Source organism: Cygnus atratus, chromosome 8 (genome assembly GCF_013377495.2).
Source record: "Cygnus atratus isolate AKBS03 ecotype Queensland, Australia chromosome 8, CAtr_DNAZoo_HiC_assembly, whole genome shotgun sequence".
Lineage (NCBI taxonomy): Eukaryota > Metazoa > Chordata > Aves > Anseriformes > Anatidae > Cygnus > Cygnus atratus.
The window spans coordinates 5936574-5964299 of NC_066369.1; the positions used below are offsets into that span (position 1 = coordinate 5936574).

General features: G+C 36.4%; 1 protein-coding gene across 3 annotated transcripts; it reads left to right on the forward strand.

Annotated features, from left to right (window-relative positions):
• The first annotated feature begins 749 nt into the window (after positions 1-749).
• On the forward strand, positions 750-27726 carry KIF14 (kinesin family member 14). Of its 3 annotated transcripts, XM_050712239.1 has the most exons (31): positions 750-793; positions 1038-1169; positions 2284-3474; positions 3852-4106; positions 4685-4772; positions 5487-5585; positions 6157-6209; positions 6792-6822; positions 7171-7278; positions 8172-8288; positions 8805-8923; positions 9731-9903; positions 10529-10676; positions 10783-10846; positions 11045-11229; positions 11991-12093; positions 12302-12462; positions 13299-13446; positions 14179-14331; positions 15005-15131; positions 15726-15819; positions 16579-16717; positions 17184-17284; positions 17969-18063; positions 18837-19058; positions 19223-19407; positions 20631-20789; positions 21495-21614; positions 23123-23197; positions 23802-23940; positions 24073-27726. In XM_050712239.1, the coding sequence occupies exons 3-31, from the start codon at positions 2372-2374 to the stop codon at positions 24462-24464; spliced, it is 4956 nt and encodes a 1651-aa protein (XP_050568196.1). In that variant the 5' UTR covers positions 750-793; positions 1038-1169; positions 2284-2371; the 3' UTR covers positions 24465-27726. The 3 variants fall into 3 exon arrangements, with proteins under 3 accessions (XP_050568196.1, XP_035393484.1, XP_035393485.1); XM_035537591.2 differs by lacking the exon at positions 1038-1169; XM_035537592.2 differs by lacking the exons at positions 750-793; positions 1038-1169 and having other exon boundaries at positions 2299-3474; positions 24073-24351; positions 26090-27726.

Here is a 27726-nt window from a genome sequence, read left to right on the forward strand (position 1 = left end):
ATTTATTTTTTTCTTTTAGACTGAGGCTAAGAACTTATTTTTTTCAGCCGTTTCTTCCTGCCTTACTATGTCCCTTTCTGGCAGACAGCCCTCCCAAGTAGTTAGGTGGTAGCTCTAGGCGTTGAATGTCTGCTGTTTGGCCAAAGGACAGCGGTGTCGTGTCAGAGGATGACTTTGGTATCAAGCTGATGTTTAAAAGCTTCGTGGCTGGTTTTGCTTTGTTTTGAATCCCCCCTCCCCTGGCTGGAGCTAAGAAGAGCAGGTATGACCAGCTGCAGGATAGGGCACAGACTTCAGTAGGGGTGGGTGTGCTGTGTAAGCACCAGCCCCTGCTGTGGTTGCTGATGAGAAATAAGGTGCTTGCTGGGATTTCTACGGTTTTCTAGGCACTGTTGCTACTCCTGTAACGTAGTCTGATTGGGCGAGCGCAGCTCAGGCCTTGAACTTGAGTCCTTGCTTTGCCTTTTGTCTCCCTCTGCTGGACTTTTCAACCCCCTTTTCCCTATTAATTAATTGTACGGTATTCATAAACATAACTGCTCCGTAAAGCGGGCGCAGCCTTCAGGAGCAGCTCCCTTTATTTCTCGGGCTGTCCCTCTCGTTCCTCCCGCCTTCCAAAGGGGGAGGCCGGGTCCGGGGAGCTCCGGGGCCCCTTCCCGGCCCCGTCCCCGCCCCGCCGGGGCCGGCAGCAGGCAGCAGCCAGCCGGCAGCAGCCAGCCGGCAGCAGCCAATCCCCGCCCGCCCGCCGCATTCAAACGGGGCCGAGGCGAGCGCGGGCGGCGGCCGGTGCGCGGTGAGGCGGGGCTGGGGCTGGGTTTGGGGCCCGGGCTCGGCTCCCTCACGGCGCCCGGGGTAGCCCGCGGGGGGCCGGGGCCTCGGGGGCGGCGGTGGTCACCGAGGGGGGTCGCTGAGGGGAGCGGGCCTGCTGCTGAGGGGGCGGGCGGGGCTTCGAACCTGGTCAGTATTTTAATGTTCTCAAGGCGCAGCTATATGAACAGAGAGAGGGGAGATTTGTTGTTGCGGTGTTTATTTTAAAGTTTGGATTGAAGTGCCAGAAAGCATTGGAACGATTCCTGGTTTCTACCCGTGCTTATTTACGGACCGCTGGCGGTAACGACAAAGCGGCTGCAGAGCTGGGCACCGCAGCCGTGGCTTCCTGTGGCACGGGGGTGAGGAAACAAACACGCTCGGAAACGCTTCACGCTTCCCTTGCAACTTTTGAACGCTAAAAGCTCTGTGTGTAGTAAGGGTAGGCAGAAGTGAACGGAACTGCATTCAGTTCTGAGCGTGCTCCGAAAGCCATAATTTCAGAGCTCAGCATTAAAAAACACTTCTGTTGAAGCAGTGGTTAGATTGCTGCTTTGACATACTTGCTTTCCTTTTTTTCCACGTGACCATTCACTTTTTTATATCAACGATGTATGCAGTTTTTATAGGATCTCAAGGCAGATGATTTACCGTTGATTTTTAATGGCAAATTGATAGCACCTGACAAGTCTGCAGAGGGTGGTGGTGTCACACCTATAACAACCCAATGACTGCTAGGCATATGCAGCAATGAAAGGGTGTTTTTCTATACGGATTGTTTCTCATCTTTTCTACGTTTAAAAATTTGGAAAGTTGTATCCATATGCTCTTTACAATTTTTCTTCAATCTGTTAAGTTAGTTATTTTTTGCTTTAGCTGTGCGTACGTGTAATATGGTGATCTAAAATAAGTTCTAAACATATTCTACTAGGTGTCTTTATTACCTATCTTATTCTGACACTGTCTTTCATATATAAGAATACTGAAAAAAATCTGTTCTTTGTGTTTGCAGCTTTCCTAGCCCCTGTTAATAATTTTGTTATTCTGTTGTTGTCTGTTAGTTGTCAAGCACCATAAGCATATGTAGTTCTGAGTGAATGGAGGCATGAACTTGAATTCTCTTTACTTGGGAATCATTGGAAGTCATTTGGAACAAATGTCCATGGTCATCTTTGTTACTAAATAATTAGATTGTTCTTCATATTAAATGGTGCTGCTTCATGATGTTTCTGAAGCAAATCAGAGAATTCAATAAACGGAATCAAATAGCCTACTGTGGGTGGAGATGGTTATTCAAGTATAGAATTACATTTTTTCTTTTTTTTTTTTTTTAAGTGCTGTAGATGAAATGGGGACGCTAATTGTTGCTAATGTTTGGGAACATATATTTACTGCAGAGTATGTAAGGAGCTCTTCATGCCCTGACATATACCTCATGTCTGTCATAAGCATAAAATTTTTGCTTTGTTTATCCAGGTTCAGTGAGAAGGAGCAATGAGATATAATCTTCTGGGAAAGCTGTTGTATTTGTTATAATCCTAATGTTAACTTGCTTGAAGACAAAATGCCTATTTACACGGTTCCTGCAAGAAATCACTCAGAGGCACAATGTACTACAGCTTTTCAGAAGATTTCTTCACAAAATGCTCTTACCAGCAGCAAAATGTCTGGGCAGCAGCTGACATCACAGATGTCAGGAAAAGAAAAAGATGGTCTTCTTTCATCATCTCAGAATAAGACTGAGGAAGTAAATAGGACCTATGTGATTTCAGCCTGTAATAATGCAGATGACGCATCAATTACATTGAAGTCTCAGGACAGATTAACGCTCCAGAGGAGAACTAGAGTAAGCAAAAAATCGGTATCCAGTAGTGAACAATTGGATAACAACATAATACAGAGCATAGAAAATACACAAACGGGCAAAAGGCTTACTCTACAGAGGCGTGTGAAGACTGGCTCTGTGGAGAAGAGTAAAATTAATTGGAATGCTGTGCCTGGAATAGATAATAATGACTTTGCTGCAGAAAGAAATAACAAGACTCCGCTTCGACCAAATATTAGTAATAATGATACTTGTTATGTTAATCCAAGCTGTAAGTTAGCTGAGGGTCAGTCAAATACGAAGATGCATTTTAACCTGAATGGCAAAGACTTGTTTGGCAATGTTGAAAACGACAAGTGCACCCATGTAAAACGTAAGACAAGCACTGCTGACTCAAAACTTCAAAACGAAGCTCATATATCAGAGCAATTAATTACCTCAAAGAATATAAATAGGATATCAGGAGAACAACTGAATGAAAAAGGTGACGTAAATAAGCTAGAAGGAAAGCAAAGGTTACAACGCTTAATGATAAAGCATAACAGTTTGGAAAGGCCAAGGACACCAACAAAAGGTTCAACAGAAGGATTTAAGCTTACACCAAAGAACAGCACATTTCAGGATCAGTCATCTCTATCGGCTTCAAATAAACGAACACTTCATCCTCCAGTGGTGTCAAAAAGGAAAACCAGTGTCTCTAGGTCTCCTCCTGTGAGTAGAAGTGCAAAAGCAAAAGAGAATGTAGAAATGCTAGCTGAGAACAGTAGCACTGAGAAAGATGTTTTCAAAGTGGAAAACAGCAAAGTGACTGTAGCTGTGCGTGTACGGCCTTTCAGTAACAGGTTTGTATCTTGGACTTGTTTCTGATGCTACATAATACCTTCTTTAGTGTATGTACGTTTCTGTTTTATTTTCTGAATTGTTTGCTTTTCATTAGCCAAATAAGGATATAATATATACTTTAAAATTAGCAAGTATTTTAACGTCAAGGTGAAGATTTTAAGAGGTTGAATTCATTTCATGGTAGCTTGGGACTATGCTTTAAATAGTCATTAACTAAAGTACTTGAGCTTGAATGCTTTTCATGTTTATCAGACAGGTCGTTTTTAAACAATGATTACCCAACTTTTTATTTTCATAAGGCGATTGATTGAAATTACTAACTTAAAGAACGTAGCTTATGCTTTTTATTTTTTAATTGTTTTTTTCTTCTGTTCAGAGAGAAAAATGAAAACTCACTTCCTGTAGTCTCCATGAGTGGCTCAGAGACAGCTGTACGAAATCCAAGCACAAACCAAGTTTACAACTTCAGTTATGACTTCTCTTTCTGGTCTTTTGACAAGTGTCATCCTAATTTTGCAAGCCAAGCAATGATTTATAAAACTTTGGCACTGCCGCTCCTAGAAAGAGCTTTTGAGGGATATAACACTTGTCTTTTTGCTTATGGGCAAACTGGTTCTGGAAAATCATACACGTAAGTTACTAAAAATAATTGTTAAAATTCTGCAGGCACCAATTATTATGCAGTGTGAAGTTATGAGATTATGTAATAGATCTAAGTTATTAATTTGTGTTAAAACGTTTTTATACATTTTAAAACAATACAAATAATGAAAACAATAATACTAAAACTATTTTCTGCAGTGGCAAAGCTGGGCAGGAAACATCTAGGCCAGAGGTCGAGAGGGGCTTGGGTTATTACACTCGCAGGATGCAGAGAATAGGGTATACATACATTTTAGGATATGAAACATGTATAGGTTTCATGTTTATAGTACAATTTACTCTTCTTCAGTTGCTCTAGGGTTTCTCTTCGCCTTGGCTTTTCTACCCATATATCAAGGTAAAACAGGGAAATTATAGAAGACCTCAGGTATCATCAGGTCCACTCTCCTGCTTAAACACATACCAACATAGATCAGGTTTATTTCTGTAACTAGTTACTTCTATTACTTAAAGAAACATACGATGTTTTAACTTTAACTTTACAATTAATATTAAAACTAGCTATAAAGAGAGAGAAAACTGAACTCAGGTTTGTTGTAACTACAGGATGATGGGGTTTGATGAAGACCGAGGGATAATTCCAAGACTCTGTGAAGATCTTTTCACTCAAATAGCACAAATGGACAAACAACAGGTAGCATGTTTATACATTCGAGCTTATGTTGAATTATGAGGAGATTGGTGCATTTCAGTATCTTGATAACTGTTTCATTCCTTCTTTTTATACCTTAGTGCTGATCCACTTACTGCTAATGCCTGCCTTTTATTGCTGATTCAAATTTTATTTCTGATAGCACATCTGATTAACAGGATTCTTTAACTAGTCCAAAACAACATTGTTCACTTCCTGAGCGCCAATAACGTACAAAATAAATAAGGGCATGATAGAATAGAATTCAAAGCATATGAATTAATCTTAAAACATTGTCACGTCGATGTGAAATACACTTGAATAGTATTCTAATTATATCTTTCTAGTTCAGTATTACTGAAACTTCTTAAATAAAAATTGAGCAACGCCCACCTGCATTCTTGAGGCTTAAAATTTGAGTTGTAAATAATGTTTTGTTTCCTTTTCTGTTCTGAGAATATTTTTTTTGTATGTAACTATATGAGAGAGTGGCCTTCCAATGGATTAAAAAACAAAGTGATGATCCTTTCCAGAATGATTTAAAGAAGTTTTTTTTTCATTCTGTTGCTCCCCACATTGATTGGTATAGTAATAGAGAGAGAATTCCTTAGAGAATCATATTGAATAGAAGGATCTGGTAAACTGTTAGTTTCCAAAACAGAAAGAATGATGAAATGTTTCTTGGGCTGTATGAGTATCTCTTTTTGTTATTATTAGGTCTTGTATCATCTTGAAATGAGCTATTTTGAAGTTTACAATGAGAAAATTCATGATTTGCTTGTCTTCAAAGCTGAAAGCAGACAGAAGAAACAACCAGTAAGTTGCACACAGAAACAAGTATATACACAACCTCAAAACAGTGGCATTTGTTCTGTAAATAAAAATACACAAATGGCAAGTGATCGTTGCTTTGTTATCTAAGTACTTTAAATTGCTAGTGGAATTCAAGGTAAAAAAAAAAAGTCTTAGGGCTTCAAGAAAAATGTGTGGCACTTCAGAAATGCTAAGCAAAAAATCTTGCTGAAATAGAAGCAGGATGATTCAGTTGAATCTCTAAAAATTGTTGTTAACATCTCGTATCTGCAAAGTGAAGAAGATATTGTCAGCCTTTATAAGAAAGACCCGTAGAATATTATTTATCTAGGACATCTCCAGATTATATTAATATAATATACATAATTCAGATTAATATTATTAACATATTAATATAAATATATGCATAAAGCATTAAAACTGCATTTCATCCATTACAATCTCTCTCCTCAGTTCTTGGTCCTACTGAAATGTCGGTTCACTTTCAAAAATATCTGTGTATTTTTTTATTTTCTGGGATGCCTGTTTGCTACTGATACTAGCAGTTGTTTTCTTTTTTAACTGTTCTTACCAGCTCCGTGTAAGAGAACACCCGGTGTTAGGACCGTATGTGGAAGACCTAACAGTGTAAGTCTTAACTATTCTCAGGAAATCATAACTACATCAGGAAGCGCTTCCTTTACTGTGGGGATGATGGAGCACTGAAATAGGTTGCACAGAGAGGCTGTGGAGATCTTCAGAATGGCCTTGGAGATCTTCAAAAGCTGCTTGGACATGGTCATGGGCAACCTGCTTTTGGTATCGCTCCTTGAGCAGGGGGATTGGACCAGATGATCTCCAGAGGTCTCTTCTGATCTTGAGCATTCTGTGTTTTTAATAGATCTGTGGCATAATCCTGAAATAGCGTGCTGTTATCTTGAGGCTCTGTGAAAGCCTGTTAACTCATGAGTGAATTAGGCAAAATCTTAGTTTCATGCAGTTTTACAGAAACACATTCCGTAGCTTGACTTGCTGTATTTCTACTGGTCTTAGTATGATTAGAATTATTTTAGTAGGTTTAGAAACAAATGGAAGTCTCAAGACAACGAGAGTTTTCATGGTATATTTCTATTTTGTCTGTAAGTCGGGAAGTGTTTCAAAGCTCATGCAACTGGGAAACTATAGAAAGAAACAGTCTGAATACAAACTTTTTTTTCCCCCCCTCTGTAGGAATGTTGTCAGTTCTTACTCTGATATCCAGGTAAGATTTATTTGGTTATGTATCTCCTCGCTTCCTTCTGTTGCTGCTAAAAACTTTATTCCATGGAAATGAAGGAAAAAAAAAAAAACTTTACAGGTTGCCCAATATTCTATGATGTTTCGCTTGATGACATAAAAGTATAAAGAGCACTAGTCCTATGTCATGGAGCTGAGTAGATGCATACAGGCATGTGTCACTCTCTTTACGTGGTAATCTCTTAAACTCAAGTTTTGATTCCTCCCTTATAGAGTCATCATTTGTGTTAATAACTTCATTTGCAAACACTTTAAACTGCAGTTAATTACCCAAATTACATTTTGGTTTCATGTTCTGGCTTCTCTCTTACAGAGTTGGCTTGAACTAGGGAACAAGCAGAGAGCGACAGCTGCTACAGTAATGAATGACAAGAGTTCTAGATCTCATTCTGTCTTCACCCTCGTCATGACACAAACCAAGGTATTGCTTGGTGTTTTAATTATCTGTTCAACTTGCATAGTAGAAAATTGTGTGATGCCTAGAAGAGAATTGGCAGAGTATACCTGAATAAGGTGAATAAAGGCCAGTGAATTTTTAACATGTCTTTCTGTGCAGCCAACATGTTTCATTTTATGTGCTTTGATTACATTCTGTTCTCTCTGTTCTACCTATATTTATAGAAGTAATATAAATACTCCTAGACTGGCAGATCTAGGAGTAGTTTCAAGTAGTTCAGGATATCTCTCACCCATTTGTCTCCAGAATATGGGCACTACAATTTTTCGTTTCTCTTACGGATGTTTAAGAGACAAAACCTGACATTGTGAGATAATCCTGAAAATAGAAGTGAAATAAGTAGAGCTCCTCAGTAGTCTACAGATTGTCGATTTTCTCTATTTACAAATAACTTCTTTGTTTGTTCTTGGCTGTTCTCGTTTTTCAGCCCAATTACCTAATCTGTCATCCTTCCCCTCACCATTCTCACCCCTGGATTACTTCTCTCCATCAGAATTAGACCTGAGACTTTTCCACTATTTAACTGATGTTCATTAATCTAAGTCAGTAACAGCCTACTGATTTCTGTGGGTAATGGGTAGAGGCAATAGTCAAACTTCAGCAGCAAACTATGGATTTAGGTATCTGGTTTTGTGCAATTCATGCTTATATAGTTATTCAACTGCAAACACTTAATGCTATGGTTAATAGTATAGGTTTAGTCACCTTCCGGGAACGTACATGAAGGTGTCCTGTCAAAAAGTAAATGGAAATGTCAATTTTTATTTATGTATTTTTTAAGTGAAAAGTTTGTTAGTTTTTTTTTGTCCTCAGGCTTTTTATTTTGATTCAAATGCAAGCTTCTCTACTTTTTCCAGGTAGAATCTGTGGATGAAGAGCAACGTGACCGTAGTCTTACAAGTCACATAAATCTAATTGATTTAGCTGGCAGTGAATGCTGCTCTGCAGCTCAGACCACTGGAGAAAGGCTGAAGGTAAACCACAACTGGAAATCTGTGCGGAGTAGAGAAAGATTGACTCCACAGAATACCCTTAAACTTCAACTCCCAAATATCCTCACATACCAGGGCTCTTGGGCAAGACACTCCCTCTGCTGTGCAGGCCTGGTGATCATCTGAAAGGAATGAGCATGAACTGCATGCATGAGCAGCTGACTTTCCATTTAAGACTCAGATGCTGTACACAGAGTTGAGGCTTGCCCCTATCTTGGGATTTAGTAAATAGATTCTAGTAAGATACTTTCTTTCAACCTGCCTTTGTAGGTTTAATGGTTCTCAAGACTCTTTAAGACTGGGGTCTCTGTTATTTCCAAGTGAAGATCTTCTAGGATATTCTTGCATCATCTTGTTTTTAGTCAGTGGTGACATTTAATATGGCACATCTGTACTATACATTGAATAAGCACAATTAACATTGTTAATCAACAGTCAATAACATCACACAAGTAAATACAATTGTATTATAATTATTTTTATTTTTGCTTTGTGTAGGAGGGTGTGAGTATTAATAAATCACTTTTAACCCTTGGAAAGGTTATTTCTGCACTCTCAAAGCAGTCTCGAAATGGAAAGAAAACTTTCATTCCTTACCGGGAATCTGTCCTTACTTGGTATGTATGCTCCAGAATTTTTTATATAGAAGTAAAGGCTTTCGCAGGTTGTGGATTCCCCTTCTGCCCAGGAGCCGTTCCCTCCTTGACTTCTGCACTGCCCACCCCTAGCCCCCTACTGCAGAAGTAGGGTGATAAGAGAGGCAGGGTGGATGGAATTATTGCATCTCTGATTTGGGGTCTAGTACATTCATCACCTCTTTTCCTCCATATGCTTCACAAAGAAATGTGTTGTTATGCTTGGCTGACACCACCCTCGCTTTGGTGCTGTTCCTTGTCTGTCTTACTATGGAACGAATGTTACAGCTCTTTTGCATCATGTATCATTTGTTTTGTTATGGCATCTTGCATCAAAAACTTCGGTTTTGTAATGCTTCTTGTGTTACTGGTGATGGGTTTGCTAGCAACAGGTTAAAGTGATCTGAACTAAGACAGATGCTTAGGAGGCTTAGCACAAAAGTTACTTCCACATTCTGGTGCTAATTCCATAGTGACATTCAGGTAAGGACAAAACTTGGCAAGTATGGCTTGCTGTTAGAGCAATTCCCATGTTTCTGCACCTAGTGCAAATATTCTTTCTGCTTAGAAATCTGAAACTCGCATTTCAAGGTGACACACAGAGGGAAGAATAAATCAGATAAAGAACAAACAGGACCTTGGTTTGTACTATAAGTAGCTGTCGATCACTCTCCCACTACTCTCAAAGTAACAAGATCCTAGGTATTTTGTATTTATGCTGTTCAGATTTAACTTTGATCTCAGTGCTGGGAGGGAGAAAAATAACTTCTGATTTCTGCTCAAATGAAGGTTATTGAAGGAAAGTCTTGGTGGAAATTCACAAACTGCTATGATTGCCACAATAAGTCCAGCTGCCAGCAGCACAGAAGAAACTCTCAGCACTCTTCGCTATGCAAAACAAGCTTGTTCAATTATCAACATTGCTAAAGTAAATGAAGATGTGAATGCCAAGCTAATCAGAGGTGAGGTTGACATCTGCAGCTTTTAATGGCTTTTTTTCCATTTCTGCCTGGGTTTAACTTATTGCTCATGAGGAAGATTACTACTAATAATTGTGCTGACTGACCACTGGTTTATTTACTCCTCTAATGTTTGCTAGTCAAGATTTTTATAAATTGCAAACACCGTCATCTTTGAGACAGTTTTGCTGTTTCATTAACTTTTAAAAAATGATTTAATTGATAAATTACACTTTGGTATGCCCCAATGATGCTTACTATTGAGTATTATTTGTGTTCAGTTTTTCTTAATAACACACTAATCAGGTACTTTGTGATTTTTAAATACAAAAATCTTTCCTCTCTGATTTTCGTGTATAATCCTGCGACTAGTCTAATAGGATATCTTCTTTGTAATTCTACGTGTCTTTGTGAGTTGTGTTTGTGTTTTTTGTTTTTTTTTTTTCTTTCCAAATTTCAGACAGTATCTTGGGCAACAGTTGAGAACCTTTCATAGGGAAAGATGTTTTGCTTTTAATTAGATACCAGGATAAATTTTCTAGTATTGTACTGAAATGTCTAAATACTATTTTATTTGTTATTTTTGTGTGTGTGTGTGTGTACTGTGTTTTTGGTTTGTCTAATATAGAATTGAAAGCTGAAATTGAAAAACTGAAGGCAGCTCAGAAAAGTGCTCAGAACACTGATCCTGAAAAATACAGGCGTTATTTGCAGGAAATAACGTGTCTGAGGGTGAAATTGCATCAGCAGGAGAGGGACATAGCAGAAATGCAAAGGTGGGGCAGTCAAAAACATCTTTTAAAAAAGCAAGTGGTAAAATCTATATGCTTTAATTTTGCTCCTAAGACAGTGTTAAGTTATTTTTCCCCTTAATATATTAAGGGCCTGGAAAGAAAAACTTGAGCAAGCAGAAAAGAGGAAATTAGAAGATATAAAGGAATTGCAGGTATGTTTTCTTTCTTCCACTTGTTCCTTCACTTTACTTAGGAACTAGGACAGAAAAAAACAACATCGGCAATCCTTGCAGAAGAATTACAGTAGTTCAAAGATTTGGTTTCACGAATGCTGTTCTTTTAACAGATTAATATAGATATTTGGTTACACGAAGTAAATTGTCTTTTTTGCTGGTATCTCTTTAATCTAGAAAGCAGGAATTGCATTCAAAATGGACAATCACTTACCAAACCTTGTTAATCTCAATGAAGATCCCCAACTTTCTGAGGTGCTGTTGTATATGATCAAAGAAGGAGAAACTACAGTTGGAAGGTATACACCGAATTCAAAACATGATATCCAGCTTTCTGGAGTGCTAATTGCTGATGACCATTGGTACGTAGTATTCTTTGATTTTGTTTTTCTTCTAATACTTAGGCCAGAGCAGGAGATACTTCTGATCCTTGTCCTAATTTTGGAGTCGCTCTTCCTCCTAACAAAACATGGTTTTCTAACTAGGGAAGATATTACATAGGGATAATTTTTGTATTCTTCAGTGAATAAGGTAACTTCCTTCTATTTCTCCCTAGAAATCTGTTAACCAAGGTAGTTTAATTTCTTAGTACGTTTTGTTAGTTAAGTGAAATTTTCTGTTCGTGTAGAAATTTTGGAGAAGGACCTGATCAAATGATGCTGTCTATAACTCTCCCATTCAACTTAATGTAATAGTGAAATGCCTTTACAGTTTTCAGTTAAAACTGAAACTAGAGAACAACTTGGCCAGCTTTCTGAAATGTTTGAAGTGCATCTTGTGCTATGGATCCTAGACAGAATGCTGGAAGAAATTTAATGAATCAATTACTGAAAATAGGAAAGACCTGGATATGTTGAGAAATTAAGCTTTATCGAAGAAATGCTCAGATGACAGGGTATCATAATGATTTTTTTAGTAGAAGATTCTTAAATTTAAATATAGATTCTCTTCCAACATACAGGTTGTTACTCATGAGTTATGTATAATGTAACTAAACAGTAAGACACTCTACACCTAGAAAAAGGATAACAGCACACTATGTACAGCATGATTTTTATGTATTAAGAAACATCACTTGCAATTAACATAAGCTACTGATACCACAAATGTTTCTTGTTTTCAGTGTTATAAAAAATAACGTTGGCCAAGTTAGTATTATTCCACTGAGAGAAGCAAAGACATATGTAAATGGGAAATGCATTTTAGAGCCGACAGTTCTGCATCATGTAAGTAATTGACTTGGTAAAAGAAGAATATAAGCATGTGTAGATTTTGTAGCTGTATTAATGTTACAATTTCAGACTAAAGGTTTTCTTAGAGGGCTCTGAAACCTTTAAATACTTCTGTGTTCCCCTTCAGTTTCTACTCCTACCTTCTCTGTTTCAAGCATATAAATATAAAAGTTACAGAATGAACTATTTTTTTTTCCTGTAGGGTGATCGAGTGATCCTTGGGGGAGACCATTATTTCAGGTTTAATCATCCGGTAGAGGTTCAGAAAGTTAAAAAGCCATCTTGTGGGACTACGCTTTTGCATGACGGTCCTAAAGATTTTGAATTTGCAAAGAATGAGCTGCTTATTGCACAGAAAACTCAGTAAGCATTGTATCTTTTAATTCTAAGAATAAATTTGTAGTTGTTAATGCAACTATGCAGTACCTTTACTAAGAAACTTAAGATCGTTAATTATTTCACTGTACGTGAAAGCTGGAAAACAGAATGCATATTTTTAACTCATTTTATAATAGAAATGTAAGTTCCAGACTTAGCTGAAGTGAATGTGTATATATATAAGAGATGATCACTACGATGCAGTCCACTTGTCAAGAAAACAGACCACCAATTAAGAAACACTAAGCTACAGAGGTCCACTGAGTAGTGTATTTCCTTAGTTGCGTTTCTCCCCAAGCACATAATGAGTCAGAAATTGACTTCTGATGTTTTAGAGAGAGGCACAAAGCTGAAAAGCAAACATGCTATGGAAGGAGACAAGAGACCAAAGTTACAACCTTGGTTGTCTGTGATAGTGGAGAATTTGAGATAGTGCAGTGTTCTTCATAGTTGTTTCTTTCCTGGGAGTTAATAAGTGTGAGTCTTATTGACTTAAAATATACTTTTCTTCATCTTAGTGTGATTTAGCGAGTTTCTATTACGTTTTTTAATTTTGCAACAGATAAATAATACAATAAATTTGGAAGTCAAGTAGAGTGTAAAATACTAGGATTTTTTTCTTTTTCACCTGTCTGTTTTCCCTATGAAATCAAAAATACCTAGGTAAAATATAAAAGTTGTGAAAGACGTTTTCACTGTTAAGTTCGGAGGCTGTAGAGTAACTCTTCCTGTTATGATAGACGTGAATAAGAATGTAATCTCTATGCAAATTGTAAGAGATTAAAGCCAGCATTCTACGTGTATGATATTTCCATTTGTAGGCTTGAATCAGAAATTGAAGAGGCACGACTTAAAGCCAAGGAAGAAATGATGCAAAGTGTCCAAATAGCAAAAGAGATGGTTCAGCAAGAACTGACTTCGCAAAAAGAAGCTTATGAAAGCAAAATAAAATCACTGGAAGCAGAGGTGGTAAGTTGCCTTAGCATCATTATGTAAAACATAGCAGTAAAGTACAATAAGTCAGAAGGTAATAAAACAGAAGCAGTAGTATGTGGGGATTTATTTATTGTGTTTTATGCGGTGGTTATTTTGTTATTTTTTTCTTGCATACCATAACAGTGTCTTAGGGAGTTATTTAAACATGTATACATAAATAAAGTCATTATTGCTAACACAAGAAGTTGTAAAGTAGGTATCCCCTTCAGAATTATTCTAGCGATTTTGGTTTATAGAATTAGTTAGGAATTAAAATATTAATCTAGTGTGAATTTGAGAAGGATGTAACTTGTAGTGATTTTTCGCATACAAAATTTTCTTCTATGTAATTACTACAATTTTAGCGTTTTAGTGAACATGTTATTATTTTTAATTCCAAGTTTGCATGCTCCTTTGTTATATAATGTAAAAGAATTTACAAGACTATAATCCTGTATATAGTTGTGCATCATGGCAAAACAATAGTAAAGATGGAGTATTTTATTTCTTAAATGTGCTATAGATGGCATAATGTGATGCTTCTGAAGCTTCCATTGCTTTCATTCATATATCCTTTCATTGCCAACAGTGGGCTTGGGTAGCCCACAGGGGCTGCATATTCTCAATGTACTGCAGTAAAAATAAACCTTAATATCTGCTTACAGGTTGGATCTGAAATGCTGTACAAGTAGTATACCTCCTTTTGTCTGTCCTTTATTATATTAGAGAGAAGAATCTCGTAAGAAGCAAATGCAAGAACTGAATAACCAAAAGGCTGCAACTAAAATACAGGAGCTAGAGAAGGCAAAGCAAAATCTTGAGCTACAACTACACTTCAACAAGAAGCGTTTGGAAATGGAGACCTTAGCTACCAAGCAGGTATTTTAAAAAAAAAAAAAAAAAAAATTTTTAGGCAGGAAACCTTGTCTTTTAAATAAATCATTGCATGTGAAGTGTTTGGTTTTTGGGCGGAAGGGAGGGATGACACAATGACTTGGGGGAGTGGATTGTTTTTTTGGGGAGGGAGGGCGGGGTGTGTTTTCCAAATATTTTGTTTTCCAAATATTTTTCTTCTGTGTGGGTTTTACACAAATAACTAGATTGCTTACCTTCTGAGTATGCTATCGCATACACTTTGGAGATAAACTAGTACTGACCTTGTTATTTCTTATGTCATGTGAACCATTTTGCTCATGTACCAAATTTGAGTGACCATTGCCTAAGCCAAAAGTTATGACTCTAAGAATTAATGTGGTGGTAATGTTTTTTGGCTGGTGTTCATATATCTGACTTCTGCAACAAATTCTATTTCATTTTTGTAATGTTGCGTCCTTTTCATTTTAATATTTCTTTTAAGAATTTGAATACGTAAGTAAAACAAGAAAATTGTTGAAGTTTGAACATGAAGGGTTTCATACTGATGGCAGATGCGGAAGATACGTTTCATTCTGTTCTAATAGTCCTTAAAATTACAGCAGCAAAACTATTTCACACAAGTAAACACCATTTAGTTTGATAGGCTTTTTTGTTTGTTTTTTTTCCTCCTTCTCAGGCTCTGGAAGATCATAGTATTCATCATGCAAAGATACTTCAAGCTCTGGAAGCTGAGAAACAGAAGATTGCTGAAGAAATACAAACCCTTCAGAAGAACCGTGGAAGTGGGAATAAAACTATGACTAGTATGTGTGTACATAACGCTGCAGGAGCAATGCTTGACTTCTTGCTCAGTGGACTTGGATTTAGTGGCTGTGGACCCTTTTTTTCTTCCTCTAACACTTCTCTAACAATCTGGAACAAGGAGAGCCTTATGGTTCCTATGATCCTTTACCTTCTTAAGCAATGTTTATCAGACAGTGCTAAGAGATCTGTTTTTAATCATAAGTCAGGGCGGTTTGGTGGATATACGTGTAGTCTGCATTTTCCCCTATTACTTAAAAGTCTTTCCTCTGTCTGGCTGAACTAGTTAAGATTTTAACTCACTGGGGAAACTAGACTAACAATTGTTTCTGTTCAGTTTCCTACCTCATAGTAGTGTACTATGTAGTATCTAGTGTTATGTCTCTATTTCTGAAATACCCTTTACGTGTTCTTTTTTAAAGTGTTATCTTGGCTGGGAAGGCCTTTTTTTTTTTTTTTTTTTTCCTTTTTCCCTGTCCCAGTCTATTGAGAGAGCTACTAATAGCTAAACTCTATTTGATTTTTTTTAAAACCTTTCAGCTGTTGCAAAGTGTTGTTTGATCAGTTTAATCATTATGTACTATATTCTTTATTAGTTCCTCTTAACTGGAATTCTTTGAAGTTATCTGTGATGATCAAAGAGGCCAACACCATTAGTAATGAACTAGGGAAAAACACTGTTTTCTGCAGGTGAGTATCTGAGTGAGTTGATTTATACAAGTATGGTGGGGATGCTGGAAGTGCACTGTACTGTTTGTTTTTCTTTTAACAGCTTTTTGTTAAATTGAACTTGACATTTCACTTTTCTCAACTAGGTTTAGTGTAGTGTGTAGCTTAGCTGTGTTAGTTTGAAGTGTGTTTTTTTATTAAGAATTTAAATGTTTACATTAGACAATTCATTTCGGATCACATGTGCTTTGGAGGTGAATCTCATGATAGCATGTCCATCATGCTTTGTTTCACATATTAAAGCAGTCCTAAAACACACAGTAAAAACCTCAGAACATGCAAACAGTAGATAGCAAGAATTCAAGACAACTCATTTCACTCTATAGATCTCTTGCTGTGCTGTGTTACTTGTTAGTCATAGCTGAAGAGCGTTCTAGAAGTTGATCCCTATAATGGCCAGATGTTCTCAGCGAGAACAAGAACTCTGCCAGAAGTCTGTAGCATATGTTTAGTTCTGAGTTTCTTGAGAACCAGGAATTTGTATGCTAGTACTGACTTCTTTCTCTGATTAGAGATTCCTTTTTTGTTTTTCATAAAAATAAATTCAGTGGCTGACTCTTAATGTTTGTGTTTTGTGAGAAATGTGATGTCCCAGGTGATAATTAGGCTTGTTATCAACTTCTTTATATGATCCTCCCTACAAATATTTTATTTTTGAAACGTGAATTACTGTTTTTATACTTATTTGTCACTATTTTTTAATCTTTCTCAAATTCTTAGGCATGACAAAATGGATGATAAAACAGGAACAGTATCTTCTGTTCAAGTGCAGGTTCGTAACATCAAACTGGGGATAGCAACTTTCTGGAGCCTGGAGAAGTTTGAATGCAAACTAGCAGCAATGAAAGAACTCTATGAGGTCAGTAAGAACTGAGGAAAAACCACTAATAATTCGTAGTATTTTCTCAAAGAGAGTACAGTAATCATATAGGATGGGAAGCTTGGTGTTTTTTTGTTTTGGTTTTGCAATGTGTTCTTAATTTTATTTTTATTTTTTTAAATGTGTGATCCTTTATTATACAGAAGGCATATGAGAGCTCTGAAAAAGTGTATTTTTTTTTCTAAACTTGGTATTCCTATATCTCAGATACCAGATGGTTGTCTTGGTTGTCTTTGCTAAACATTTTATTTATTTATTTATTTTAAAACAATTACATCTCAATGTAGCTGGCAGTCCATTATCTTCTAGGTTATCCTAACAAAAAGAAAAACATTCAATCTGCTATTGTACAGCCAAAATGTTGTCTTCATCCATGGGTTGTATGCTTCGTTGTCACTCTATTTCTGCTTAACACTCCTCCTCCTCTGTTTTCTTTTATTTCCAGAGTAATGATAACAATAAAGCTGCTGATGTATTTTATGACCCTGCTGATGAGTGGGAACCTGACCTTTCAGATGCCTCAGTATCCTCTCTTTCCAGGAGAAGGTGATAATTTGTAGCTCCTTCAGCTATGCTTGAAACAAATCAGAAGTTAATTTTTATAATTACGTAAAAATGCTTTTCTGCCACTCATGTAATTTTTTATTTATGAATTCTTCTTTTACCTTTTTATAGTGCCAAACTTATAAATTAAGTGAAAAGTTATGTAACCATTTGTGAGGAGTAGGGAAAGTTAAAGCTCAGTTAAAACAATTCAGGCAGAACCAAGGGCAAGTGCCTCAGCTTGAACACAGCTTCCAAAATGAGTGGGGGAGTTCCTTATGAGTCTCCTTCCAGCTGTTTCATTAACGACTTCAAGGTTGGCCGAGGCTTCTCAAATTGCTCTCTTACCAAGAACTGGCCTTGGGTGCCAGGGACTAAGTAAGCAACCAGAGCTAGCCTAGAGAAGCTGTTGGCTTGTCTGACGGTGGAGAGCTTCATAGAATATCTGTGTTTTACCAAGAAAAAAAACTTCCCATTTGGCTTTACAAAAGCAATTTAGTCTGTCCAACAAACAAGATCCAAAAGAGTATATATAAATATTTTTATATTAAAAGAATATAGTATAAAAAGTATATATAAATATTTTTTTTTGCCTGGTGGTTGTTAATATTCATTGAACCTTCAGTGGGCACTCGGAAAGAGGATGTTTTCTTGTTTTTTATGTTTTTGTTCTCTCATCCTTTCTAGAAGTAGAAGTTTCATGAAGAACAAGAGAATTTCTGGATGTTTGTCTGGTATAAAATTGCAACCAATCCAGAATACACAAACTTCCTATATTTCAGGTATTTATTGATATATAGGCAGATCACCTTTCATACCAAGAACTTGATGAAAATACTACCTGTATAAAACACATGCACTTCTAATACTTATTTAAAAAAATATATAAAAAGGTATGGGCCAGAGAACAAATTGGAAAATGTCCTGTTTGTAATGTATTCAAGCTTACAATATCAAGCTGTTAACAGTAGATTTTTTTTGGTTTCTCTGATTGTTTTTTTAGGGTGAAAACTTCCTAACCGTCACTCTCAGCCCTTTTTAAAGAATTTTACTTAAAACATTACCCCATCGTTAACCAAGCAGGTTTACTGGAGAATGAGGATAATTCATGTAACAAATTGCCTGAGGCTGAATCCTGATACAATCATTTGGAGACTGTGCTTGCGTTGTTGCTATTCATTTAACTGCTAAGGTTTCCCCTAGCTGTTTGTCAGGTTTTATGTATTTTTTTTGTGAAAAAGTAGATGCTTCGGGCTTCCAAATGTTTTTATGGAGTTATTTTAGATTGGCTGAGGTTTATTTTCTGTCTCTCTGTAGGTTCCATTGTTGAAAAAGATGGATTAATGTTAAAGAATTTCACAGTGGAATTTCTTTGTGCTAACTGAATCTAAAAACTATGTAGAATTTTGTATATGCATTTTTTTTTCTAACTTACTGTCTTTGTTAGTTATATGATGTTAAAGAAGCAATACAAAATACTCATTATATGGATTTTTCGACTGCTTATTCTTGTGAAGAGTTTCTTGCCGATGTATTTTACTTTTTTACCTTACAGGTTCACAGAGTAAATCCAGCATATGCCCAAACTTCTCTGAATCACTTCTTCCTGGAATTTGCAAAGAATCTATAAGTTCAGCTTTAGATTTACTGGAACAGAATCATGAAGGAAGAAAGAGCATAGCAGATCATCTACTAAGGAATTTGTTTACCATTTTCTCTGGAGTTTCTGCCATTTCAAAAGCCTATGAACAGCAAGATGAAGAATGTCAGAAAAATTGTAAGTCTCACTTTCATAACTATTGAAGTAAACATTATTAAATGTCTTGTTTTGTCTTTCAGACTTACAAGCATTCATATGTTTGCTGAGGGAAAGAATAAATAAATATTCCTACTTCTATTTGCAGAGCAGACCTGCTGATAGATCTCCTATTTCTTTTGTAGTTTTCTCTACTGATCATGCTGCTCAGTCCTACAGCATCAAAATTACCTCTGCTTTTGACCAGCTTGTGGTTCTAGTCAAGGTTTGGCTTAACCATGTGCAAAAGTGCCCTGGCTCTGTGAAGACTGATGAAGAATTAAAACAGGAAGTAAAGAACCTGGGAGGTTATTTACAGTTACTGTTACAGGTAAAGTATATATTTTGGAAGAAGAAAATATAATTTAGCTGCTGTGTGTAGAGAAGTTTTGTGCATTAAAACAATATAGACTACAGATGGGCTAAACACAGTTAAATATCCAGCATATAAAACAACAAATGGACAGACCTAAGGAAAATGAATAGCAAAGGGTATGTTTGTACCAGCTAAACTGGTACTATTTTTTTTTCTAATTCAGTGTGATGTAGGCTTTTGTGTCTAGGCCCTGACAAAGCAAAGGTTTGTCAGTATGCTATCAGTCCTGATTTGGTAGGTTCTGCTTCTCAAGGATGGCACGGAATCACTGTGATGCATCTCTTTTGTTGTGGGTAGGTGGGGTGGTGGTGGGGTGGGGTGTATATTTTTTATTTTTTTGCTGTTTTTGTTTTTTACTGTAAAATTAGAATTACTATAGCTACTATTAATTAGATCATACCCGTATTTCTTCGAGTCATACAGATATCCTCAGAAGTATCTGTAATTCATATACTAGTTTTATCTGACAATTGAGCAAGTCCTTCAAAGTGATGATAGAGATGCCACTTAGCCCTCTTGTTTTCCAAGGTAAAAGGGGAAACTAAAATATGTAGTGACAAGAGTGATTGTTAGTTTGTATTCTGGGAAGTGTTTATGGATTTATAAAACCAGTCACTGGTAAATGTTATTCATGGTACAGCCTTGTGAAGAGTAATTCTATTTTAATTGTGTAGTATAATCATAGAATCATAGATTATCCCGAGTTGGAAGGGATCCATAAGGATCATCAAGTCCAACTCCTGGCACCACACAGGTCTACCCAAAAGTTTAGACCATGTGACTAAATGCACAGTCCAATTGCTTCTTAAATTCAGACAGGCTTGGTGCAGTGACTACTTCACTGGTGAGCCTGTTCCAGTGTGCAACCACCCTTTCGGTGAAGAACCTCTTCCTGATGTCCAGCCTAAACTTCACCTGCCTCAGCTGAACACCGTTCCCGCGGGTCCTATCACTGGTGATTACATAATGATACCATTACATTATGATACCATTTTTCTTTATGGCTGTGCTGGCTTCTCTTTTAGCTGTAGTAGATAAGTCATTGGAAGTGGGAAGATAGAAAGCTGAAAACATGTCAAGCTATCATGCAGTGCAAACTCTTGCACTATAGAAATCCTGTGCTCTTTGACCAGAGATACTTGCTAGTTTCAGTGAATGATAACGCTTTTGTTTCTAAGGGATGTTCTTCAGATATTTCCTCAATGGTAGCAGAAGCACAGAGCAAAGTGAACGAAGCAGTAAAACAAACAATTAAATGCATAGGACACTTGGCAGTATTCACAAGAACTGATATTTCCATTTTTGAAGAGAACGACATTCCTGCAACTAGTCTACAGGTGAAAAAATGTTTGTTAGAAATAATGACTTTGTAGATGAGTATCAAAAATACTTGAGCATGAAGACTTTGAGCTTATTCCAAACAATATCTTTGGTTTTCCTTTTGTATTCTTTATACTTCTGTATCCTAGGATATGGCACTAAATAATGAAGTAATTTTCATGTTGACATTCACGTTTTTTTCAAGTAAACAAGCTCATGATTATAATGGTTATGTAAAACAATTTGATCAATTGAATTAAGTGTTTTCGGTTTATCTGATGCTACTTTTTTTTCTCTGGAGGAAAAAATGTGTTAGTATAAATGTGTTAATGCCCTTAATATTTTTGAAATAAACAATGAAACAAAAATCCCAAACTTTTAAGTTTGTATAACTTTCACCTACAAGCAAGAAGAAATGCTGTGCTTTTAGAGTTGCATCTCCGCAGAGATTGTACAAGTATACCTATTTCAATAAAATTCAATGCTTATATGAATAATCTGGCTAAATACCACACCCAATTTTCAGAAATCTGAAGAAAATTGGGGAAAAGGAGGTTCGAGTGCTGAGCCACAGTGATCCGAGAGTCACATGTATCTGAAGCGCTGAACAATTTGCACCCCACACCCCCAAATTGTTTTTAGTCCATTATGGAAAATCTATTTTAGTTCCTAGGCCAAATCAACTCCTTTAATCATTATGTTTTGAACCTTTATTTTAAAAGGACTTCGTACTTGCTGTTTATGATGGAGTAGGCTTGGGGCTGGACTTTCTTATGGATACAGTACAGGAAAAAGCAAGAATGGTGCAGAAAGAACTATTAAAACTACACCCACAAAATGAGGTGAGATTTCAAGAAGATTATAAACTACTGATGTATTTTTAGAGGCACTTGATCATATTTTTTTTTTTTTATTTTTCAGCAATTCTTTCTAGAAAAATTGTGTGGAATGCTATTACAGTTGAACAGAAGTTTGAGATGGGTGGGAATAGTGACGCCAGTCTTGCAGATTTTTTTTTCCAGTGTTTAGCCTTTCACCCATATGTAATCTGAATATTTAAATATATTTAATTCAGAGTAATTTCTGAATTGGAGGGCGCTTTGGGGACACTTTGTGTAAAATTTCATGGTGTAACCATGAAGAAGAGGGAGAATACAAAAAACTTTCACAAAGATGCCAGTGGACAAAATGGTGAAGATGCCATTTTTTTATTCTGTATGTTGTTCTTAAACTGTTTTGTATAAAACAAACAAAAAAACACTTAGTAATGTCTTATGATCCTAAAAGTTAATTGTTATGTTATGTTATAATGGTAATAGCAAATATTTCTATTTCCTACACTGTTATTGTTGAGAAGATGATGAAGTTTAAAAGACTGCTTTTTTTGTAGACTTTATTTTGTCACACATTGTTCTTACACTCCTAGTCCCAAATAACATGCTGTCTAAATATTAAAATAGTTCAGTGTTATCTTTTAACATTTTTTTGTACAGTCAAGACCAACAGTGGCTGTGTACCTGTATCTGAGGAGTCCTGTCTTCTGCCGTGGATTTTTCTATTTTTTTTTCCTCAAACTTGAGAAATTTGCAGGACTATGGCCAGTAAGAAAGTCTGTATAGTGAGTTGGGTTAGATACGATACATATTTCTGAAGAATTTATTTCTGTTCAAAAATAGATAATAAATGATCTGGAGTAAATGGTTCAAATCAGTTGGAAAGGAGTGATAAACTGCTTATTTCAAGGAAAGCAAAAATTTCTTCCTACCCAGATTTTCACTGTGTTTCTTAATCTTCCAGATAGCATTGAAATTGCCTCACATCTTTTATATTCCTGTCTACTTAACTCCAAAAAGCTTCATGCTTCTAGCAAAAAGAATCGAGCAGTCTGCTTTACAAATAATTCTGTTCACTTGCAGCAGATTCTTATCTACCGGCAGGGATCCTGTACATGCTTGTTGTTGGTTGAGCTCATGTTTCAGCTAATGTCTCCAGCTAGCGTGAAGTCGCAGGCAGAACACAAGGGTATTAGCTAAGAGCCTACCCCTGCCACTTAGAATGGCAGTGATATAAAAATTACAGGAGAACCTTTCTTTAGTGAGCACTTACCTTTGCTCATTTGACTCTCCTGTGTTAAGGGGTTATATGAAGTCTTGCAGATATGTGAACAGGTAGACAACATCATTAACAATTTTATTTGAAAAATGTGTGTTAAGTTGCAGAAACATTGCTCTTGCTTTTGAATGTTTTCCTCGTCAGCATGCTGGTGTTCATTGTTATGCTCCTAAAACATTCACGTACTTTTACTGTGTCTTGAATCAAGCGTGCAATATAATTAAAAATTCTTTTGTAGATTCAAAATCGAATAAAGGATGATGCTGTGGCATTAGCCAGGTTCCTTGAAAATAACATTTCTTCTTGCAGAAAGGTAAGGGAAATGTTTCACCTAATGTGGGCTTTGAAGCTGGGTTTTAAATGTAAAGGATGCACTTAACAAAACAAATCTGAAACTACCTGGATCTGAAACTGCTATATTTACAGTTTCATGACAACAATTCCTGCTCAGTGGCATTCTTGTGATTGGAACACTGCAACTGTTCTAGCCACTGCATTTCCACTCAAAAGTACTTGGTTTTCATTTTACTTGGTGTTTCTGGAGGTACTTGCAGCTTATCCTCGTCCATTTGTGTTTATTATGAACACCCTGAAGTTCAGTAATGGTAGGGTAATAGTGGTATAAATAGCTACTGCAATATTTTACGCACACAGCTATTGATATTTTGAATTAAAAGGCAGGACAGATGTTTTAAAACGCTGTTAAGAGCTTTTTTGGGAGTTAGTGTATTTACTCATTTCTCCTTTCAACAATATGCACTTCTTTCCAGAGCTGTCTTATGTACTGTGACTTAACATCACTTTCATACTGTATTTCAGTGGCCTGTTTTGTGTGACTAAATCCATAATAATGTATTAACTATTAAACATTCCTGTCATGTACTTGGGTCTTTTAAAATTCCTTTTTATCAATACAGAAAGAAGTAGAATCTCAAGTACCAGAAGAAGATTATGTGTATCAGGAAATCAAGAGAAGTACTAAAATTGCTGTGAAATATTTGGAATTGGAGCAGTGCTTAGCTGAAGTCTATCAGATTGTTTCTTCTACGTTACAAGGTATTTACCTGGGTTATTGCCTGTCTTTCTAATAACATGTAGACTAAAGGAGACGTATAGCAAAAGGAGGGGAGGACTGGTCTCTTTTTGCAAAATACTGCATTTAATTCTTATTGTTTTTGTTTCTCATAGGGTCATTCAGAAACACAAGCCCTCTCAGGAGCTTTGCAGGAGAGATTTGTATCATAGCTGGATATTTGTACAATCATTTCAGTTTATTTGCTTTGTCTTCTACTTCTACAAACAATGCTATCCAGAGAACACCCGTGCCATTTATGAACTTGGATGAATTGGACTCTCTGGTTGATTCCCTTATTGTGAATTTTGAACTTGAACAAGGGCAGCAAAATCTGAAATCTCAGCCTCTTTGTAATGAAACTACTGAGACTCAAGGAAGACAAATTGAAACAGGTGAAGATGAATTTGCTTGGAAACTGGAGGGGATTCCAAAACACATGTATAAACTCCAGTCATCGCTTACATTTTCAGGGGAGCTCTCACCTGGCAGGATACAGTGGGTATAAAATACTACTATCAAGAATTCAGGGAAACTTTCCTTTTACATGAAGGGAAAGTAATATATCACAAGAAGATAATACTAGTTGCTAATATCGATTTTTAAGTGGTATGAAAGTAAACAAACAGGATTGTGTGATAAGTACCCAGAATTTCACAGGAAAAAATTTCTTAAGATGCTGTTAGGTTGTAAAATATACCGTCTTCTTTTAATAAAAGTCTAGTATCAACTACTCTTATAAGAAATAATTTAACAATAAGTTAAGAAACAAACTATTGGAGATGATATGACACTGATACTAAAACTGTTTGGGGGGGTAGGGAAGCAATGCAAACACTTGCTGGGACATTTGCATCTCTTTGTTTTAGGCCTGTCCTAGGTGCCTTAAGTTAAGAGAGAGGGCTTTTGTGTAGCAGTGAAAGGTAGATGATACGGGTACCAATTCTTTTTTCTTAACATTGTTGCTTCACCTCTGCTGTGTTATGGTCTAGTAGGGCTAGTAAATTGGTTTTTATGGCTTTCATTTTTTGAAATGTCTTTTTTTTTAAAGTATTTATTTATGTAAAGGGGAGAGATGGTTTAAAAACAAACAGAAAAAAAAAAACCTTTATAACTTTAACTGATAAATGCTTATCTCTAGTGGTTTTGTAGTCCATTGAAAAATCTTGGCCTGAAGCAGCAGTGATAATGCTCTTCAACTCAATCTAAAGTAAGTTCATGTGGTGTGGTGTTGGTAGAGGTTATCTTTGATTGCTCAAATTGCTTTCAGTATTAATTCACAGTGTATCAGAAGCATAGCTCTTCCTAAATAATATGCCAGTCATCCCATGATGCTGTGGAGAGTTGCACTGCTAAACAATCTACAAGTAAAACTAGAATGTATGTATTACAGATGTAGGGCTGGATGGGGTTCAAGTTCCACACTTTCAAGGTAAAAAATGAGGCAAAGATGGAAAATATCATAACTAAATCTACACACATCTCTAAACATCCTTCAAAGATATTCTGCAAATCTAGATGACTCTGTACTCTGGAATTATAACAAAACTCCCAGTGATAAATGCAGACAAGATTCATTCATGTCACTGATGGTGGAATTTAAGTTTGAGAGAACGTTGTGCTCGACTGCTTCCATGTCACCTGTTTGATTAGCTTACCATTCTGCCTCCAGAAGTTAATTGTGCTATGGCCTAGGCTTAACTGTGCTACTCTTGGAGCTATTTACAAGATTATTGCTGTATGTTATTCAATATTACTTCATGTTCCTTTGTTACTTGTACTGGGCTGTGATTTGGTGAAAGGATAGGGAGCAGATCTTTGTCTTTGCCTTTTGTGGATTGTTTCCTATGCTTTTTGCTTTTAGAATGACAGCAGCATTACAAGTGGACCTACGCTAGGCTAAAACAACGACTTAGTCAATCAACTACTTCCTCGTGCTTTTTACTGTGGGCATAGTTTATCATGTACTTTAGCTGAAGCCAGTGAAAGCTAACTGCAAGGATGAAAATGTTTTTAGAATATTTATTCCTTAATATTGGGTTCTAGGAGGCCTGGACCTCACACATCTTGCTCATAATCGTGCTGAGAAAATTGGGAGCTGACACCTAAATGTTTTCTTTGTTTATTTCAAAGCTTCTGAGCCAGATATTCATAGCTATCATCTTTCCTTCTGAGAGAAGAGGCACAACATCTTGAGAGTTTCAGTCTGTGAGAACAGTTCAGGCTGTTAGAACCATTTTCTACAAATGGACTACATTGAAGAGAGTCAGTCATTGTTTTTCTTTGATAACTTTCATAGTAGTAATCAATGCTGTCATTCAGTGGTTTTGTGCTTATCTGCCTTGAAGGAAATGTGGAAAGGTAATTATGCTGTTATGATAGTTATCCATAACCCATGTATCTTTTTCTGAAGACTAGTATACCTTAATATTTTGTCCAAAAATGTCTTGCAGTGCAGTTCTAACATGAAAATTAATTGACACTTTTTGTTGTATCTGCTAATGTCTATCTCACATGAGGTGCAACGTTGCTTAGTTGCTTTCTTACTTTAAAGGCCTTTACAAGTCTGTTCTGAGGTTAACAAAGTCTATTCAGTTATTCAGATTTTTATGCTTTTAAGCGTGAATACTATCCTGGTATATTTGTACTTCTGTAAACGTACAATTTTGTATTTGAAAGTTTTAAAAACGTTTGTGGTTCTTCTGAATCGTGTATCTAAGTGCAAGCATTGTGAAACTAAATCATGTAACTGATCACCAGTTTTTAAAACTTGTGTAAAAACTTGTACAACAACATGTGTAAGTTCCTTGTCAGTTTTCTTCTGTTTACAGTTGCTTTTGAGACCTTCCTTTGCTGGTGTAGTATTGCTATGTAACATTCCGAAATACTAATAAGAGGTATTTTCTATAGCACTCAAGTGAAACCAGAAGATTGACTACTTTAAGTTTCTCTCTCTTCTAATAAGACATATAACAGCACACCTTTAGATGCTGAATACTTGTGACTTAATCTACACGTTTTAAGGTCACAATACTCCATTCTTTTCCCATTTGTTAATACCGCAGTGTTATGCCAAGTTTCAGTTGCAAAGTTATTCAAGTGTGTTACTTGCTGACATTCCACCTGCTAGATGATTAATCATGTTTGCATTTTTTGTACTTAATGAGAAGCACTGATGAGAAAGAATCTTGTTTGTTACAGTTCTGTGTATTACTATTCGAATTTGTTTACTTATTTTTTAAAGTGAAGAACAAGGTCATCACAACTCGGAGCTCACGCTGACTTTCAGTTTTTAGCCTTTATGAAAACCATGAGAAAAACACCATGCAAACAAGTCAGTTTCTGATAGAGTTTTAACTGAGGTAGCAGAAGGTTGATGGGCAACTTCAATCCCATCACATCTGGCTTTTGAATGATGAGTGAAAATGTTGCCAATAGCTTCCTGCAGCTTGTGTTCTCCTCATCCATGCTAAAGTGAATTGTAGAAACTGATTAAAGCACCTTGGTAATACCATATTCACATTTTAGTACATGTCAACAAAACTTACTTCTGTTAGTGTTTTCTTCAGCTTGGTGCCTTTGTTACAGTTATACATCATTGAAGTACTTCACTCTTATGGTATGTATGGTGACCATACATCACCAGAGTGAGCTAGTGCTCATAACATATTGCATTAATACATCAGCAAGCCTGGCTGAAGCTCCAGTAATCTATTGGTGTAATATACCATCAGAGTAAGGTATATTTATAGCTTTAGGCTGGTCAATCT